The 17470-nt window shown below is 38.1% G+C and overlaps 3 protein-coding genes across 7 annotated transcripts; all 3 read left to right on the top strand.

Annotated features, from left to right (window-relative positions):
• Window positions 1-4352: 4352 nt before the first annotated feature.
• Window positions 4353-7766, top strand: LOC103454284 (OVARIAN TUMOR DOMAIN-containing deubiquitinating enzyme 4-like). Of its 3 annotated transcripts, none has more exons than XM_008393885.4 (7): window positions 4353-4519; window positions 4984-5035; window positions 5525-6109; window positions 6206-6327; window positions 6482-6522; window positions 7070-7168; window positions 7386-7766. In XM_008393885.4, exons 2-7 carry the CDS (start codon window positions 5011-5013, stop codon window positions 7555-7557), a joined length of 1044 nt encoding a protein of 347 aa, XP_008392107.3. In that variant the 5' UTR covers window positions 4353-4519; window positions 4984-5010; the 3' UTR covers window positions 7558-7766. The 3 variants fall into 3 exon arrangements, with proteins under 3 accessions (XP_008392107.3, XP_008392108.3, XP_017192700.3); XM_008393886.4 differs by having other exon boundaries at window positions 4408-4675; XM_017337211.3 differs by lacking the exon at window positions 4984-5035 and having other exon boundaries at window positions 4486-4675.
• Window positions 7767-8241: 475 nt separating this feature from the next.
• Window positions 8242-11893, top strand: LOC103454285 (WD repeat-containing protein 55). 3 transcript variants are annotated; one of them, XM_070811957.1, is made up of 15 exons: window positions 8242-8406; window positions 8740-9039; window positions 9145-9209; window positions 9300-9387; window positions 9479-9551; window positions 9631-9737; window positions 9838-9880; window positions 9980-10036; window positions 10128-10204; window positions 10366-10414; window positions 10508-10554; window positions 10645-10718; window positions 11069-11124; window positions 11380-11500; window positions 11624-11893. In XM_070811957.1, exons 2-15 carry the CDS (start codon window positions 8912-8914, stop codon window positions 11704-11706), a joined length of 1068 nt encoding a protein of 355 aa, XP_070668058.1. In that variant the 5' UTR covers window positions 8242-8406; window positions 8740-8911; the 3' UTR covers window positions 11707-11893. The 3 variants fall into 3 exon arrangements, with proteins under 3 accessions (XP_070668058.1, XP_028948365.2, XP_070668059.1); XM_029092532.2 differs by having other exon boundaries at window positions 8265-8406; window positions 8743-9039; XM_070811958.1 differs by lacking the exons at window positions 10645-10718; window positions 11069-11124 and having other exon boundaries at window positions 8266-8406.
• A 2711-nt stretch (window positions 11894-14604) lies between these two features.
• LOC103454286 (receptor protein kinase-like protein ZAR1) lies at window positions 14605-17253 on the top strand. Its single transcript, XM_008393892.4, has one exon. The coding sequence runs from the start codon at window positions 14852-14854 to the stop codon at window positions 16802-16804; it is 1953 nt and encodes a 650-aa protein (XP_008392114.3). The 5' UTR covers window positions 14605-14851; the 3' UTR covers window positions 16805-17253.
• The last annotated feature ends 217 nt before the right edge of the window (window positions 17254-17470 follow it).

Raw genomic sequence — 17470 nt, 5'->3', positions numbered from 1 at the left:
TCTCCTCCTTTTTGCTTTGAATTTTTGCTCCACAAAAGAATTACAAGTCGGGTAGTAAGAGCAAAAGAACAATGCAGCAGAAAAATGAAAGAGTTTATGACCTGCACAAAAAGAAGCCTTTGCGATTTAAGGGCGGAAATAATGGTAAATTGAAGAAATTTGAAAAGGATATGAGCTCCAACAAACCTTACCCATTCTCACTTGGAAATCAACGGTTACCCAATCCAAATGGAGGTTCGAAATATACGAAATCCACGGAAGCCCAGGTATATCATAATTGATTCTTGCTTGTGGAGGAAAACCACGTGTATTGAAGCCAAGAAAAAAATGGAAATTTTTGCTGAAAGCCATCTCGCAAGAGGGGGAGGGATGTGAATAAAATCTGCACCTCACACCTCATGTGGAGAAGAAATGAGGTTATTGAAATTGGAAGTCAAGTTGTTGAAATGGGAAGACAAGTCCTATTAGAACTTGGAAACCTTTAAAGTCATAAAAAATAAAGAGTAAAGCTTGCTGTCAGATTGGAAAGAAGCTTAGGTCTTGGGTTAAACGGGTTCAAAGTCCCATATCAAATGGGTTTGAAAGTTCAAAAAAAAAATTATTAAAAAATGGGGGAAGAAATAAGAAGTTTGCTATATACAATTACCTCAAATTAAATGGGAATGCCACCCACATGGAACAGTCTGAGATACACGACACCAAGACAAAGTCAAATACCAAAGTAATAGTGGGTTCATCACAAATATTCCCATTAAATTTACAAGACACAAAAGGCACGAAGCCGCAACAAGATTCAAATGGCATGAAGCCGCAACAAAACTCAAATGGCACAAAGCTACATTCCAGCTCCAATGGTTTAAAGTCCTCACCCGCATGAGCTAAAACTGCACAAGGCATTAAAAGCTCCAGTGGCTCAAAGTCCTCGCCCGCACGAGCTAAAACTGCACAAGGCATCAACCGCTCCAACAGCTTAAAGTCCTCGTTTGCATAAGCTAAAACTGCACAAGGCATCAGTTGCTCTTTACCTGCATGAGCTGAAACTACACAAGGCATCAAACCCCAACAAAACACATAAGGAACTACGAGTGACTTGATCCCTCAACGAGGGTATGTAGGCAATCTAGGGCTCTACCTAGGTGTAGTCACAAAATCAAATAAACATCCAAATCCCCAAGTTACGATTTATTCATATTAGAATAAAAGGGTATTCATTTCCCAAAAGAAGTGTTGTAATTAATAGGCGCATAGCCTAGAATGGGTCGAACTCAAATTAATAAAAACCCTCTTCGGAAAAATGAATGAGGGTGAAATTGTGTCGAGTGAATTATTTGTTTACATATTGTGTACAATTTTTACTCAACACCTCCACCCTTCCTAGCTTCTTTAGTGAAGTCTTGAACCAGAAAACAAAAGAAAAACCACTTTAAAACCTCTCTCCCCGTGCTGCATAGTGTCATCACTGTGCAACATTTTTCTCTGGTGAATTCTCGCTATTTTCGGCCAAGGAAAACACAAAGAATGTCACTGTTCATTTCTGGAAATTTCCAAATCCGTGATCATTTGGCCACCTTCCAGCTATTTTCTAGCCAACTTCGATCTTTGTTGGGTCTCCTAAGGATGCATAGGTTGGAAGTGACCCCGTCCTCCCTAGTTTGAGCAGCTTCCCGATACCAGAATATTTGTGAGTGGACCCCTTCTTAAATTGCATATTTTTATAAAATATTAGGCTTGCATGCATTTCATATTTCATGAATTGATAATGAGTTATAATATGTTTTACGGATTTCTATAATTATGGTTACGGAGAACTTATGATTATTTATATTGTTTTTACGAAATATTTATGGCCTACCCATATACGGTTTATAAAATGGCTTATTTAGAGGAATCACATTTATGGCTTGTTTATGATTTTGGTTGACGAGATTTTAAATGCTAAGCTTGGTATGAGTTTTCGAGATACGTTTTTGGTGCTTATCTAGTGGGTTATTATACAGCACATACACACAACACGAGTATGTATACATTTATGGCCATAGAACACAGTTGAGGATATATATATTTCTTCTCTAGTGTAGCCCAGAGTCGTGCAACTTCACATTCGGGTGATGGGACTTACCCTAGTTCTTCATTGGCGTAACCTAGTGTCATACAACTTCACCTTCAGATGATGGTTGTGTCTTCGGGTGACTATGACACCCCTAGTTGAGTACTTTATTATTTTGGGTTTACGAGCTTTCTCTGATTTGCCTTTGGGCTATTTCGATACCACTTTTAGATATGGTTTTATTATCTACGAATGTTTTCATGGCATGTTAGAATTTTCAGAAAACCTACTGTGTAGCATTATATACGTTTTCAAAACAGGGGATTAGTATGTTCAGAAAGAAATCGGTTTTATTATTATTAGTATTAGTATAAATTATGGTCCACTCACCTTTTTGTTTTTGCGCCCCCTTCAGGACATAGTGACGAGGAATACGACCCGATTTTCGAGGCATTTCCCTACCAGTGATCTTGCGTTCTTCCACTTGCGTGTGGCTTCTTTATGAATAATTGTAACTTGATGTCTTACCTTTCATTAGTACTTCCGTTTAGTGGTATGCTCTGGACATATTTGTACATCTTTTATTTAGGATTTGTGGCCGTTGGACATTCTGTTTTGTTCATGTTTAATTTGGATTATTATTATTGCTTCTTAGGGTTTGCATATTCCTTGTGATTATTGTTTGTTGTATGACTTTTGGATTACATGTCCCCTCATGTCCTCACAAATTCATATATTCATGACTTTCGTCACTCTCGAGTGGTGGCCAGCACGTGCCATCCATGTGTCATTTGGATATCTAGGTTGGGGCGTGTCATGTGATGTCGTAACTTATTTTGACCGAAGTTCAAACCGAGCTGATGAAAAGGACCATAGCAGCATTTTTTGATGAGTTAAGGAACCAATGGTAATGTATTTTTAGTTAAGTGACCATTACTCCAATTGAGTTAAAGTTAAAGGAGAATTTCTACACTTTCCTCTAAATAATAGTCTCAATACAATTTCTGTTAGATTTTTTTATAAATAATATTTAACTCAAACTTTTTAAAAGGAAAGTGGTCTTTGACTCATTTTTTATCTACACTTTTCTTTTAGCATTATAAAGGTATGATTGATAAAATGGAATTTTAACGAAAAACACCCGGTACTGTTCACTTTAACGAAAAACCACATTTTTATACTAAAAAGTCAATCCTGGTACTATTCACTTTACCTTTTATTTTGTCCTTATCATTAAAACTCAAAGTTTTCAAACTCTTTTCATTAGTTTTCTTTTGATAAAAAATGTCTTCCACTTGACAGAAAAACTTGAAAGCTAGTTTGATACCATTTTAATGTTCAATTCTTTAGTAACCGTGTTTTGAATTTTTTTTTCTTCAAGAAATTAAAACCGAAAATTAAATTCAAGCCAAATTTTGAAACTGAAGACGATTGATCTCTCCCTAGTAACTGTGTTTTGTTGTTTGTTAATATTGTTAATGTGTTGGTGTTTTGATTGATCTCTCTTGTTTTTTCACCAATCTATTTTCAATGGTGTTAAGAGCATCTTTAAAGAAGATGTCAAATTGTAAACATAAAACTTAAATTTGAAAACTTATTTACAATTTGATCTTTTTTTTTCTAAATTTTGTTCTATACTCAATATGTTAAATTTAAACTGTTATTTATTATATTATCTACTTTTCACAATTGTAATAGCTATTTTCAGAACAAAAAATAATAAAAAAATGATTAAAAAAATACATTTAGTAACCACTAAAAATGGATTTGAAGTTGGAATTGGCATTTTGGTGGGAATTGGAAATTACTAATACTGTCTTTTTTCCTCCTTTGCGTGTAGAAAGTAAGTTGGTGTAGAAATACAAATCATGTTATTCGAATAAAATTTTCCTTTTGACTTTTGACAAAAACGTGAGTTATGTTAATTAATCAATATAGTGCGCTCACCCCTTGCGAGTTCGAACCCCCTCCCGATGCGATTACACGATTCTTCTCTGCACGTCATTTTTCACCAATGAACGTTTAGTTAATTAAATCTCAACCGTATATTATGAGAAATTATATTCACACACCCCAAATTACTTCTCCCACACCTTTTTAATTTTTTAATATTTTCTACACACCACTAACACTTGATAGAAAAATATTAGAAAATTAAAAAGGTATGAGAAAAGTAATTTGGGGTGTGTGAATATAATCTCCCTATATTATTGTGTTTTGATGCTTAAGAAAAAAAGCTGGATAAAATTAGAAATCAAACATGTGAAGCAAAAGCCCATATGAAAAACCATAAGCCCAAGTCCGGTCGACCCTGTTATCCGTAAACACAGCAAAAATCAACTGAGAAGTGACAACTGACAAGTAGCAACCAGAAGCCACCGGGTCCGACACAAAAATTGCCATGTCTTCATATATTCATTGCTTGTGAATTGAGTAATGCCTTTTGTTTGATTGATGCATTGCAATTGGCAGGTATTCCTTTCTTCCTTCCACTTCCAGAACCTTCTTTCTCTCCCTTCTGGAATTCTCCGGAATTATCCATTTACTTATTAACCTCCTCTCCTGTACATACAAGCTTTTCTCTTAAATAGTTTCCCTCTTTATTTTGTTCATTTGCAATCCCAGCAGGTACTTTTTTTTTCCAGTTTCTATAATCCTCATAATTTAAGCCTAAGGAATTGGAATTAGAATTAGAATCTTATGTGAAAATTTGAATTGTTGGGTATTTTGTTGTTGTTGAATCTTATTTTGCGTTATGCGATACCGCTAAGGATTGAAAGTTTTGTGTAGTATGGTTGAAATTAGGGTAGTTTCTAATTGATAGTATAAAAATGTTAAATTTATAATCTCTTGTATATTTTCGTTGATGTTTTATAGTTCATGTATGAAAATCCTTTGCCATGTGTGTGTTTCTATAACGCGGGTTTAACTGGTAGGGAGGATCTCCGTTGATGTGAAATGGCATGAAGTTAAATCTCGATTACCAAGGTAATGTGATGGTTTACATAACTTTGATGTCCCTTCCTTTTGATCTGTGTATTCCTTCTTACTTGCCATTTGCTTAAGTTTTTGGGGTTGACAAACCGAATCGTAATGAGATTTTGAAGATCGGTTTGATAACTAAGTCAACAGATCTCGGATTCAGTTTCGAATTCAGCTCAGTCTTCTGCTTTTCACGAAAACCAAATGCTAAGTGGGGTACTGATCTGGCCAAGATCCTTATTCTCTTTCGACCTGAGATATATCGATACTACAATTCTGGCGCTATGCTTTTCATAACATATGAAGATAACTTGATCGTGCAGGGATAAACCATTATGCAAGAAGTTCTGCATGTTGTGTTTCCAATGTTACTAGTACTTTTTAACTTTCACGATCTCATCTCCCTGTCTAGATTGATTTCAATTGCAAACTCGCGCTTCTATATTCGTTACATAATGATACTAACGAGTAATTCACATTTTTCTTTTGCCTTAGGCTATGCGAATGCAATTGTTTGTCCTACCATTAACCATTCGCCGAAGACTACTGTCTGCCTGAGTGACTGTAACCTAATGCAGATGAGCAGTACGATCTGTAGTGTGGTGTCACGAGGAGCATCAAGTTCATGTTGTTACGCCCTGCAGACGGGGAAGTCGGGAACAAAGTTTGTCCGTTTGTCTAACTCCAAGACTCGTCCATCCAGTATTGGCCAAACATCCTATGCAAGCTGCTTCAAATCTTTCTTCTCCAAGGAAATAGGCAACTCACGGTCATTAACAGTTAATGCTGGAGGGCCTCATAAGCGACGTTTTGACATTTCATTTACCTATCACGGTATGAAAACCAGGCTTTTGGTTTCAGGACAAGGAATGCTTCCCAAAATCAAGTGTAATGTGCGCCGTGTATCTTGCCCACAAGGATGCGCCTCTTCTGGCTTATTATTTGGGTTGTTGGTCTGTAATTGTTCTGAATCAGCGCATGCTCAAGCAGCTCACAAGGACAATAAGGAAGAGGACAGTGATTTGTCATATGTAAAATTTTCTCATGGGAAAAAGGTTTACACTGACTATTCTATCATTGGTGAGTAGGCATCCTTCTTAGTTTTCATAATGTCTTTTTACGACAGATGAATCCTGTAAGTTTTAGCCGGTGTTTAATGATCTCTTTATGGCACAGGAATACCTGGTGACGGGAGGTGCTTATTCCGTTCAGTTGCTCATGGGGCTCATTTACGAGCTGGAAAATCAGCTCCCGGTGAGAGCCTTCAGAGAGAATTAGCGGATGGCTTGAGAGCTAGAGTATGTCTTTGTACCTTTTCCAGTCCGTTCCGTGCACATCCTAAGCCAAAGCCCATAAATCCAGAAAATAATGAAAGAATCTTGATAATGAATTATCTACTTTTGCCCATGGAAATTTTAATGTCATTGATGCGTTGGTATGTTAAATTTATAGGTTGCGGATGAATTTATCAAAAGGAGGGAAGAAACCGAATGGTGAGTTTTCTGATTGTGAGCTTAACTGATGTTTTGACAACCTCGTGTGCTCTATTACATTTCCTTTCTGAATGACATATATGCTATCCATCTTTTACTATCCTAGAAGAATTGCATGTCATATTTCTGTATACAAATATGTGGAGGATAATATCTGAGGGAGAAATCACAACTTTAGGGATTTGATTGGGGGAGTTTGATGTAATTAGGGAGAGCGAGCAGATTTTGGGTTGACTTGTATAATCAAGCGAAGATGCAACTCTTTTAGACGGCGGATTACTGAAGTCCTAGATCTCCCTTTTGTTCTTCTTCTTCCTTCCCCAATCTTTCTCATTCCCTTTCTTCTCTATTTGAACCACCCTTCTTTTTCTCCCTATTGGTAAGGCGTCAATATATGAAGCAAAAAGTGAAAACACGTTCCGAGTGCATGATGCTTTTGCGGTGAAGGCATATGGGTAACCAACACCAGCATAATTTTACATAATTTTCCAAGTTATTCGAAGTTTTTGATGATGGACTTGTATTTGATGTCTGTACAATGTGACAGGTTTGTTGAAGGCGATTTTGACACTTACGTTTCCCAAATAAGAAAGCCACATGTATGGGGAGGTGAGCCTGAGTTGTTCATGGCTTCACATGTTCTCCAGTAAGTCCTCTCCCTGCGTTTTCACGCTCGCCACTATAGTTACAGAAGCACATCGGTATTGAAAACTGTATTACCATAGGACCATAGTTCATCCACAATAAACATTGCTACGAAAACCCAGCGGAAAAAAACCTTAGCACATCAGTATTGAAAACTATATTATTACGGAGCTTTCTATTGTTGGACATTGGAATGACGAATCCATTGGCTACTGTAGGATGCCAATTACAGTATACATGTACGATGAGAAGGCCGGTGGCTTGATAACCATTGCCGAGTACGGGCAAGAATACGGCAGGGACAACCCGATCAGAGTTCTCTACCACGGCTTTGGCCATTATGATGCGTTGCAGATTCCCGGAAGGAGCGGAGGTAGATCGAGGCTTTAGTATATGTATTTGACAAAAAGTAGGACGAATGACCAACATCCCTAAAGGAATGACGTCCAACTCAGTAGCATTATGATGTACGCGTTCATCTTATATTGTACTTGAAGTCATTTTTTCTTGGTTTTTAATGTTGTTTAACAGAATGTCTTGGCTGCTTCTGTATGGAGGACATAAGAATTTCTTTTAACTGAAACCGCTTTTAGTAGAAACTTCAATTCACCAAAAAGTTGATCCGAGGCGTAAAAAAGAATGAGTAGCGGTTTTCACACTTCTCTTTTAGCTGTATGCACACCAAAATTGCATGTTTTAACCATTTGAAAGGTCAAAATTGAAAAACTCATACCTAAAGCGTGAAGTTAATCCATGGTTCTCTTTTAGCGGTTTTCACACTTCTCTTTTAACATGTTTCCAACATGTTAGCGGAGTTTTGTTTTTGAAACAATTATTTTAACATGAAATCAATCAATCTATGGGGTGTGTAGCCTAAAGACTACTCGGTGCTGCAAAGCGTTTTAGCCGTTGGATTTAATTGAAGTAAAATTGCAACCTATGTAGTTTAATTTTGAAAATATAGTGTATTTGAAAGTAGATGTGGGCCTTCAAAATATTGGATTGGAATCGAAAATGGGCCTTCAAATCATTTAACCCAAACGGATACCAGCGAAAAATAAACAGTGGTTACGTTTTGACCTTCGTTAAGTCCCCTCAAAACCCCTCCGCCTCTTCCTATGTTGCCTGCCGCTGCACCGCTTCCTCCTCCTCCTTCTTCTTCTTCTCTCCATCCGTCGGTCTCATCGCCCCACCACCTCCACAGCTTTCCCTCATTCTCTCAGTCTCATTCTTCACTCTGTAAGTTATACTTCATCTTGCTCGGCAATAATCTTTTTCTTGATTTTCTGTGATTACCATTATTAATTTGAAAACTTTGACATCTTTTGCATAAATTTGAGGCCCAATTAGTTGGATATCAAATTATATTACTTTTTATGGTTTGAGCTGTTTGTTGAAATGATTACTCTCAGTTTATTTGATTATTTTGGATTTTAGAAATTTTGTTGTGTTTGAGTTTACACATATTCTAGTTGAATTTGTGTCAGTTTTGTGGTTAATTGTGCATGTTGCTATTCGGGTTGGTTTCGACGGCAACTTGTAATGTGTGCATTTTGTTTTCTTTTTTCCTAGTAGAAAAGCCATCGTCTAGTTCAAACATTGGAGTGGATTCTGGATTGAATTGAGAAAACTATAGAGTAGAAACTGCAACATTCTACGGGCCTACGAACATATTTTCTTGCGTAAATTAGGCACCGATCATTCGTTGCGTATAGTGAGAAAGAAAGAGGAAAGTAATAAAGGAATGGAGATAAATTTGGGGCACTTGGCGTTTGACATTGATTTTCATCCATCGCAGCAGTTGGTCACTACTGGTCTTATCAATGGCGACCTTCACTTGTACCGATACACATCTGATTCCGTACCACAAAGGTCATTACTTTTTAAGTTCCTCTGGCCTTTTTTCTTAATTACTCTTTTGTATTCTTATATAATTATAATTACTTGTGGTGATGACTAAGATGAATATGATATTAGGGTGTTGGAAGTTCATGCACACAGTGAATCTTGCAGAGCTGTTCGGTTCATCAACAATGGCCAAGGTTTTATTTGATTTTTTTAGTTATTTGATATTGTTGCCATACCGTAATTAGTTGTGCTGATAAGAAGGTACTCATGGACGATAATGTTAGCTATTTTGACGGGATCTCCCGACTGCTCAATTCTTGCTACGGATGTGGAAACTGGTGCTTCTATTGCTCGCCTGGACGAGGCTCACGGGTCTCTATTTCTCTCTCTGCTCTGTAACTAGTCAGCTCTCAAGGAATTCTTATTTTGGCCATATCCTAAACATTACCTTAATCTGATGCAGGTCTGCGGTCAATAAGCTTATCAATTTGACCGAGTCCACGGTGGCCTCTGGTGATGACGAAGGCTGTATTAAGGTCATTTTATGTTACTTGTGCCTCATTTACTGTTGTTTTCGTTGGTTTTATCATGTGTTTGACATTGCTTATTGCTCAGGTGTGGGACACCAGGCAACAATCTTGCTGCAATACTTTTAAAGCTCATGAAGAGTACATTTCCGATATGACTTTTGCAGCTGATTCCATGAAACTCCTAGGAACTAGGTAGTCCTGCATTCCCATTATTATTGTATTCCTTACTTTTGCGGCAAATGACATACGCTCAAGAGTTGTTTATTTATATTTCTTCTTTTGCATTGTTAAGTGGAGATGGGACTCTTTCTGTTTGCAATCTTCGAAGAAATAAAGTAAGATTTTTTTTCTTTCCAAAATTCCATAGCATACATGCTCAATGCTCATAGTGGATTACTAAAAGATTTCCAAATTTGGTTCTATGGTTATTTCAGGTTCAAGCTCAATCTGAATTTTCAGAAGAGGAGCTACTGTCCGTGGTTATCATGAAGGTTCACTGCTTTCTCCTATCCCTTTGAATTTCTCCCAGTGATTTTATGATTTCTTCCAGTTATTCTTAACCTTTCATGCTGGTTTGATCAGAATGGTCGGAAAGTTGTTTGCAGCTCACATATTGGGAATCTATTATTGTATTCATGGGGCTGTTTCAAGGATTGCAGGTATATTATATTTTAGTTTCTAATCATGTGTGAAAAATTGAAAAATGTACTTGACTGTAAGAGATATTGTCTATAAGCATGAAGGAAAGACTTTCAATTCTATTGCACCTCTCTCCCTCCCACTTCTGATTTTCTCTTCTGGATGACTCTTCAAATTCCAGTGATCGATTTGTTGATCTCTCTCCGAATTCTGTGGATGTTTTGTTGAAGGTGAGTTGGTCATATATCTATTTTACATATGTTGGCTTTTGATATTTGTACGACTGTTGTTCGTTGAAGCATTTTGGAATTTTCTTGTGTCAGCTTGATGAAGATAGGTTGATCACTGGATCGGAAACTGGACTTATCAGGTGAAACTGCATGCAGAATTGATTCATAATATTTCAACTGTTCTTTAACTTTTTTATCGTTAAGATTGATTTCACACAAATTTGTTTCAGCCTAGTAGGTATATTACCCAACAGAGTCATCCAACCTATTGCAGAACACTCAGACTATCCAGTTGAGGGTCTCGGTAATGCATTATTTTCTTTTCTGGAGGGTTGAGTAAACAAAACGTGTTTCTTTATTCCACTTTTATTGTTGTCTTGAGGAAGTTGAGGATACATATCAGTTTATAATTCATAGAAAATACATTATGGCAGCGAACTCATTGATCATGAGTTCAATATGGTCTAGTTATCCGAGTTCAATATGGTCTCATTGTTGAATCTTTACCATCAACCTAAAATCAAATTTTCTTATTTGTTTATTATTTGTAACTCTTCACTTTTATACTCTGGCCTTTTAGGACTCATTAATCTGCAAGTTACCTCCTGGGCTGTGTTTGGTTAACAATTTTTTTTTTTTTTTTTGCTTTTGTAGCTTTCTCCTATGATAAAAAGTTTCTGGGAAGTATAGCACATGATCAGATGTTGAAGGTGTGTGTCTCTCTCTCTCTCTCCCTCTCTCTCTCTGTGCTCAATATACTATTGTCTATTGTGGAAAATGCTTTTTTAACCCGTCGCACTTATGGTTCTGTGATGCAATCTTAATTCACGCTTACATTCTAGTGTATGAAGTTTTAACTTTGTATGCAAATATCACTTCTCTTAGAGTTAAACAGTTTCCAACCTATTTTCTAGTGATGATTTTATTGGGTTTTTGAATTTACTATTGACAATCGTTTAATGCAGCTATGGGATATGGATGAATTATTGCAAGGTTCTACAAATACATCAAGGCCTCAAGCAGCTGCAGAGGACAGCGATAGTGACGATATGGATATGGATACGAATCCTCCGAAGTCTAACAAAGGTTGGTTTATTTGATAAAAGAGAAATAGGGAATTTCGTTTGACTCCAAAACCAAGCACAATAATCATGTAACCGGAAAACATTCTTCTGTGTTGTATTTAACTGATATGACCGTCTTCTGCAGGTACAAAGAAGAAAAATGCAAGCAAAGATCGTGTTTCGGGAAGTTCAAATGATTTTTTTGCTGATTTACAGATGGAGGGTTGAGTACGGTTTTTCAACTTTGGTACGACACTTTTCATGGACAAACAAAATACCTATAGTTTATGTTAACTTTATCATGTGTGGGAGGGAGGGTTTTTTTATTTAGTTGTCGAAACAATCTGATGAATCTGGAGTTGTAAAAATATCCGCTGGCAAAGATTTCTCCGTCGAGTATTGCCATCAGTTTAAATCTCTTCTTGAGTTCTGGCTGCACCATGCACACAATAATGAAAGGAATACTCCGAACAGACTAGTACGACATGGCCGGACATGGAGGTTAACTCGAGTCGATTCAAGCGAGCACAATCCGGTCAAATGTGACCGAAATTCGACCGTTAATACCTTGATCCTGAAACCAGGAACTTGAAAAGAAAGCTCTCTGTTTTATTGTTTTTGTAGGCTCGGGTTACACAAAACTGAAATTTTTGTTTTTCCTCATTTGTTGGGTCCGGTTATGGCCCAACGTCTTACTCATTCTTACTCATATCTTTGTATTTGTATGTGGAAATTTATGAGTGTTTTTGTATAAAGCGTTGTTAAAAGAAAAACGGTGAAATTTTATTAAATTCCTACATAAGGCACTTCGGAGTAGTATTTGCTTCTGGAGGTGTTGGGATAAGTCTTCAATTGCCCGGACTATTCGATAATCTGGCTTGATATCTATTAAATTGGTAAATAAGTAAAAAAAATATTTCTACAATTCAATACTGATATTTTATTTTGCGTACTACTGAGTCGACCGGATTATTGAAGAAAAATTAGTGGTGTTGAGATCACAACACGTGTCACCGGGTGGTGTTCACAAGAGAAAACAGTATAGACGAGACGAGAGAGCTTGAACTCGGATTCTGTTGACCAGTATCCCACTAGAATTTTGAATCTCAAAATTTTAGAATGAATTTACATAAATACCCCGGGTTGCTTAGTTAGTGGAAACTGAAAAGTGTAACAAGCATTGTCTGCATGTGTAAATAATGTCATTGTCAAACGATCTTCTGACACCCATCACTAAATTACAATACAGTCCCCACACAAACACTTTTTTGGATAAAGTTTTTAGGATAATGTTAAAGAATTTGTTAAAATGGTTTAAATATGTGTAACGAGGACTTATACATGTTCCGGTTAAGAGATAGAGGTTAGATGTGTGATATCTACACATCTTATTTTACTTCTCACATATCTTTTTAATTTTCAACCGTCGGATTGGATGAATTGAAGAAGATCAACGGATATAAATTATTAAGGGGTGTGTGAGAAGTAAAATGGAATGTGTGGATAGCACACCCTTAGAGGTTAAGGGTAAAAGAGGTAGAGGCCGTCTTAGAAATACTTAGAAAGAGGCTTTAAGAAAAGACATAGAATATTTGGAGCTAATGAACGACTTGCCATAAAACGAGTGCAATGATGTTCTACAAATCATAAAACCGACCTTACTTAGTGAAATAAGAATTTTGTTATTTCTTATACAAAAATATTTTACACTAAAGATGAGGACTGACCTAAGCCACCTAATTTATTTTTTCTTTAAATAAGAGGATCAGCTGGTGGCTCCTAAGGCACTGGCCATCATAATGCGAATCATTGACACCAGAACATAGAGCGTGCCGTGTAAAATACGGATATGAAATTCGTCCTTAACCACTAAGTCACTCCATGATGGTTCTAAGCTACCTAAGTGAGCAACATAATATTTGGCATCAAATAATATCCAACAGGATCCTCTACGAATCCTCTTTGTGAAGATCTCGGAAGTTTGTGAATCGTGTTTGTTTATTATATAAAATAATTTTTAACCACACAATATACAATGAACGGACACAATTTATTATACTCGAGATTCTCACAAAGAGGATTACGAGAGGTTCCGGATTCAAATAATATTATTCTCCAGTGTTGAACTTAGTGGCAATGTTACTCTTGATCAAATAAATAACGCTCTAAATGTTACTTTACCTTTATAACCCTTGAATTTGAATTTGGGCACAACGGTAACGACAATTGCAGGTGGGAACGAACAGGATAACCTAATCTTGTCTTCTTGAAAATAATTAAGCTAATAATACAAAGGGATTAGTTGTATATCCTGTCTCAAAATTCACAAATCTTCTCATTCCCCCTTCTTTTGCTTGTTTTGTTTGAAATTAAAAAACTTTAATCACGTTGTTTAAAAAAAAACAAAAAAAACAAACTTCAATCACGTTTTAATTTGTTCTTAATTTTCCAAACGATCAAACACCAAATGTAATTTTGAATATACCCATATAAAAAGAATAAAAAATAAATTAATTAAAAAATGCTAAACATTGGGGATTTGCAGCTAACTACTCATTAGACCATCTCAAATTTTAAACCTAAAATTTAAATTTAAAGGCTTATGTGGCACTTTGACATTTTTTAAAGTTTTGTTTTTCTATTGATATGGCAAATTTTAAACATAAAATCAAAATTCATATGAATTTTCTTTGCATTGAGAAAGAAAAGAAAAAATGAATAATGCTTTAAACCAATAAAAATTAATAAAAAGAATTTAATTTAATTAAAAATTTGAAGGTGCTGTCAAATTTGGCAGCAGGGGAGGAGAAATGTCATTCAATGTTATGTGACATCAGATTTGGTTTCTCGAAAACATTAAAACTATTTTTTGTTATCGTTATTGCTGATTTGGACACTTTGATCTTTATTTTTTGGAGATTCTTAGTGCAACAACATTGGTCATATGTATTTTCTTTACTCTGAGAAAGAAAAGAAAAAAAGGATAATGCTTTAAGCCAATAAAAAATTAATAAAAAGAAATTAATAATTAATTAAAAAAATCTAAAGGTGCTGTCAAATTTGGGTCACGCGACATTAGATTTGGTTTCTTGGTAACATTGATACTATTTTTTGCTATCGCTATTACTGATTTGAACATTTTGACATCTTTTTGAAGATGCTTAGTGCAACATTCAAACTTCCCTCGAATAACACAATTCTCCACAATTTCAAACTCAGAACTGCAAAACCCCTTCTTCTTCTTCCTCCAGTCTCTCTGCAACTCCATATGAACCAGTAGAGAGAGAGAGAGAGAGAGAGAGAGAGAGAGAGAGAGTGTGTGTGTGTGTGTGTGTGGCATTGTCAAATTTCCCAAAACTTCAAACACAAAAAAATGATGCTTTTTTTGCTGCAAATTGCTCTACTTCTGGTTCCTGAAGTGGTGCACTGTCTCAACCAAGATGGACTCTCCCTCCTCGCACTCAAATCAGCAATCGAAACCGACCCGACACGGATCCTCGACTCCTGGTCGGAATCCGATCCCACCCCCTGTCACTGGCACGGCGTCGCCTGCACCGGCAACCGAGTCACCGACGTCCTCCTCACCAACAAACGCCTCACCGGCTACATTCCCTCCGAACTTGGTCACCTCGACTCGCTCAAGCGACTCAATCTTTCAAACAACAACTTCTCCATGCCCATCCCGGCCCACCTTTTCAACGCCGACGCCCTCATTTCTCTCGACCTCTCCAACAACTCTCTCATGGGTCCAATCCCGGACCAAATCCGATCACTCAAGGCACTGAACCACCTCGACCTGTCTTCCAATCTCCTCAACGGCTCCCTCCCCGAGTCTCTCGCCGAGCTTCCCTCCCTCGCTGGAACCCTGAACCTCTCGTACAACAAATTCTCCGGCGGAGTTCCGGCTTCGTACGGGCGGATTCCGGTGCTCGTAAGCCTGGACCTCCGGCACAACAACCTCACCGGAAAAGTGCCTCAGGTGGGATCGCTGGCGAACCAGGGCCCCACCGCGTTTTCCGAAAACCCTAGCCTCTGCGGTATTCCGTTGGAAATTCCGTGCCCGGAAGCCCAAAACCCTGATTCCCCGAAAAGCGGAGGTGAGGATGTTCAAAAGCCTCTCAACCCGGATCCGAGTTTGGTACGGAGGGCAGAGCAGCGAGAAAATGGGAGCGGCGTGTCAGTGACGGTTCCGATAATTTCGGGCGTTTCGGTGGTGGTTGGGGCAGTGTCGGTATCGGTGTGGCTGCTTCGCGTAAAAAGCAGGGCGAAGGAGGGAAAAACGGGAAAAGAGAAAGTGGTAAAGGAGGTGGCTGTCGTGGTGGAGGATGAGGGGGAAGGGCAAAATGGTACATTCGTGGTGGTGGACGAGGGGTTCGAGTTGGAATTGGAGGATTTGCTGAGGGCATCGGCGTACGTGGTGGGGAAGAGCAGGAGTGGGATTACGTACAGAGTGGTCGCCGGGAATGGCGGGAAGGGATCTGGTGCGGCGCCGTCGGTTGTGGCAGTGAGAAGGCTGAGCGAGGGTGACGCCGCGTGGCGGTTCAAGGAGTTTGAGGCTGAGGCGGAGGCGATGGGGAAGGTGGTCCACCCCAATATCGTCCGCCTGAGAGCATATTACTATGCGAATGATGAGAAACTTCTGGTTACTGATTTCATTCGCAATGGCAGCTTGTACAATGCACTCCATGGTAAATTAACCAACTCTTTGCCACCATTGCCATGGACGGCAAGGTTAAAAATTGCTCAGGGGACCGCAAGGGGTTTGGTGTACATACATGAACACAGCCCTCGAAAGTATGTTCATGGAAGCATTAAGTCGACAAAGATCCTTCTCAACGATGATCTCCAACCTTACATATCCGGGGTCGGATTGGCACGTCTTATGTTGGGTACCTCAAAGTTCACCACTTCAGCGTCGAGAAAGCACAACTCGAATCAATCCATTGTGGCTTCTGGTATGGCTGGTCCAAGTTCTTCAACCATTTACTTGGCGCCCGAGGCCCGAGTTTCTGGCAGCAAGTTCACTCAGAAATGTGATGTGTACTCCTTCGGAATTGTGCTCTTGGAGATCTTGACTGGAAGGTTGCCAGATGAGGGGCTCGAAAATGGTGGCGAGGGACTCGAGAGTCTGGTCAGGAAGACATTCAGAGATGAGCGCCCCTTGTCTGAGATCATAGACCCTGTACTTGTGCAAGAAGTTTATGCAAAGAAGCAAGTTGTTGAAGCCTTTCACATTGCCCTTAATTGCACTGAGCTCGATCCCGAACTGCGTCCAAGGATGAAAACTGTCTCCGAGAGTCTTGATCGCATCAGACTGCAATGTTAAGAGAAGAAAACAGAGAATGCAAAAGCTGACTGCTCATCCGGAATTGGTTATGGTACTGAAAATGGTCTCGGATGGGCGTTTGATTGTATGTTTTTGTGGAGACGATTACTGTTAGGAAATCCATCAGCTTAACGGGTTGGATGTATCATATGTGTTGTGTAGTTGAATTATTGGTTGTTTGAAGATGATGAATTCAATGGGGACCGGCATGTTCTTAGGTTGCCGGCATTCTGGTGGAAGAGGAGAAGAAAAGTGTTTCCGGCCGTTTGTTTCTCTTCTGTAACACTTGTTTTTTGCACTATTCTCACCATATGATCCATGCTTTCCCTCAGGTTGAAATTTGTAATGGCTAATGTTGAATAGCATCTGTGTTCTTCATTATGTTTTAACTAGTTTAGGGTAAAGACAATGTTTTTTATAGAGTGGACTGTTACGGGCATCAACTATCATCTCAAATGTTTTATATCGGCTGATGTAGCACGTAACATAACCGTTGTTTATTCTTATAACTTGTTTTGTAATAAACTCAAGTACAACCAAATGAAATGCCACCACATCAGTTAGGTTTTATGAAGAGTACACAGTACTAACATAATATGCTGACATAATAAGATCAAGGGCTAACTACATTTTTCAATATTTATGTTTGAGGTAATTTGTCAATGT

Source organism: Malus domestica, chromosome 14 (genome assembly GCF_042453785.1).
Source record: "Malus domestica chromosome 14, GDT2T_hap1".
NCBI classification, from domain to species: Eukaryota; Viridiplantae; Streptophyta; class Magnoliopsida; order Rosales; family Rosaceae; genus Malus; species Malus domestica.
This window is presented reverse-complemented; position numbering and strand designations above follow the sequence as displayed.

Excerpts from the sequence above, each read along its gene's own strand:
- LOC103454284 (XM_008393885.4), top strand. The coding sequence starts at position 5,011 with ATGAAGTTAAATCTCGATTACCAAG. Across the intron at positions 5,036-5,524 it reads GTTAAATCTCGATTACCAAG|GCTATGCGAATGCAATTGTT; the intron begins GTAATGTGATGG and ends CTTTTGCCTTAG. Across the intron at positions 7,169-7,385 it reads ATGGCTTCACATGTTCTCCA|GATGCCAATTACAGTATACA; the intron begins GTAAGTCCTCTC and ends TGGCTACTGTAG.
- LOC103454286 (XM_008393892.4), top strand. The coding sequence starts at position 14,852 with ATGATGCTTTTTTTGCTGCAAATTGCTCTACTTCTGGTTCCTGAAGTG.
- LOC103454285 (XM_070811957.1), top strand. The coding sequence starts at position 8,912 with ATGGAGATAAATTTGGGGCACTTGGCGTTTGACATTGATTTTCATCCA. Across the intron at positions 9,738-9,837 it reads ATGAAACTCCTAGGAACTAG|TGGAGATGGGACTCTTTCTG; the intron begins GTAGTCCTGCAT and ends TGCATTGTTAAG. Across the intron at positions 10,555-10,644 it reads TCGGAAACTGGACTTATCAG|CCTAGTAGGTATATTACCCA; the intron begins GTGAAACTGCAT and ends AATTTGTTTCAG.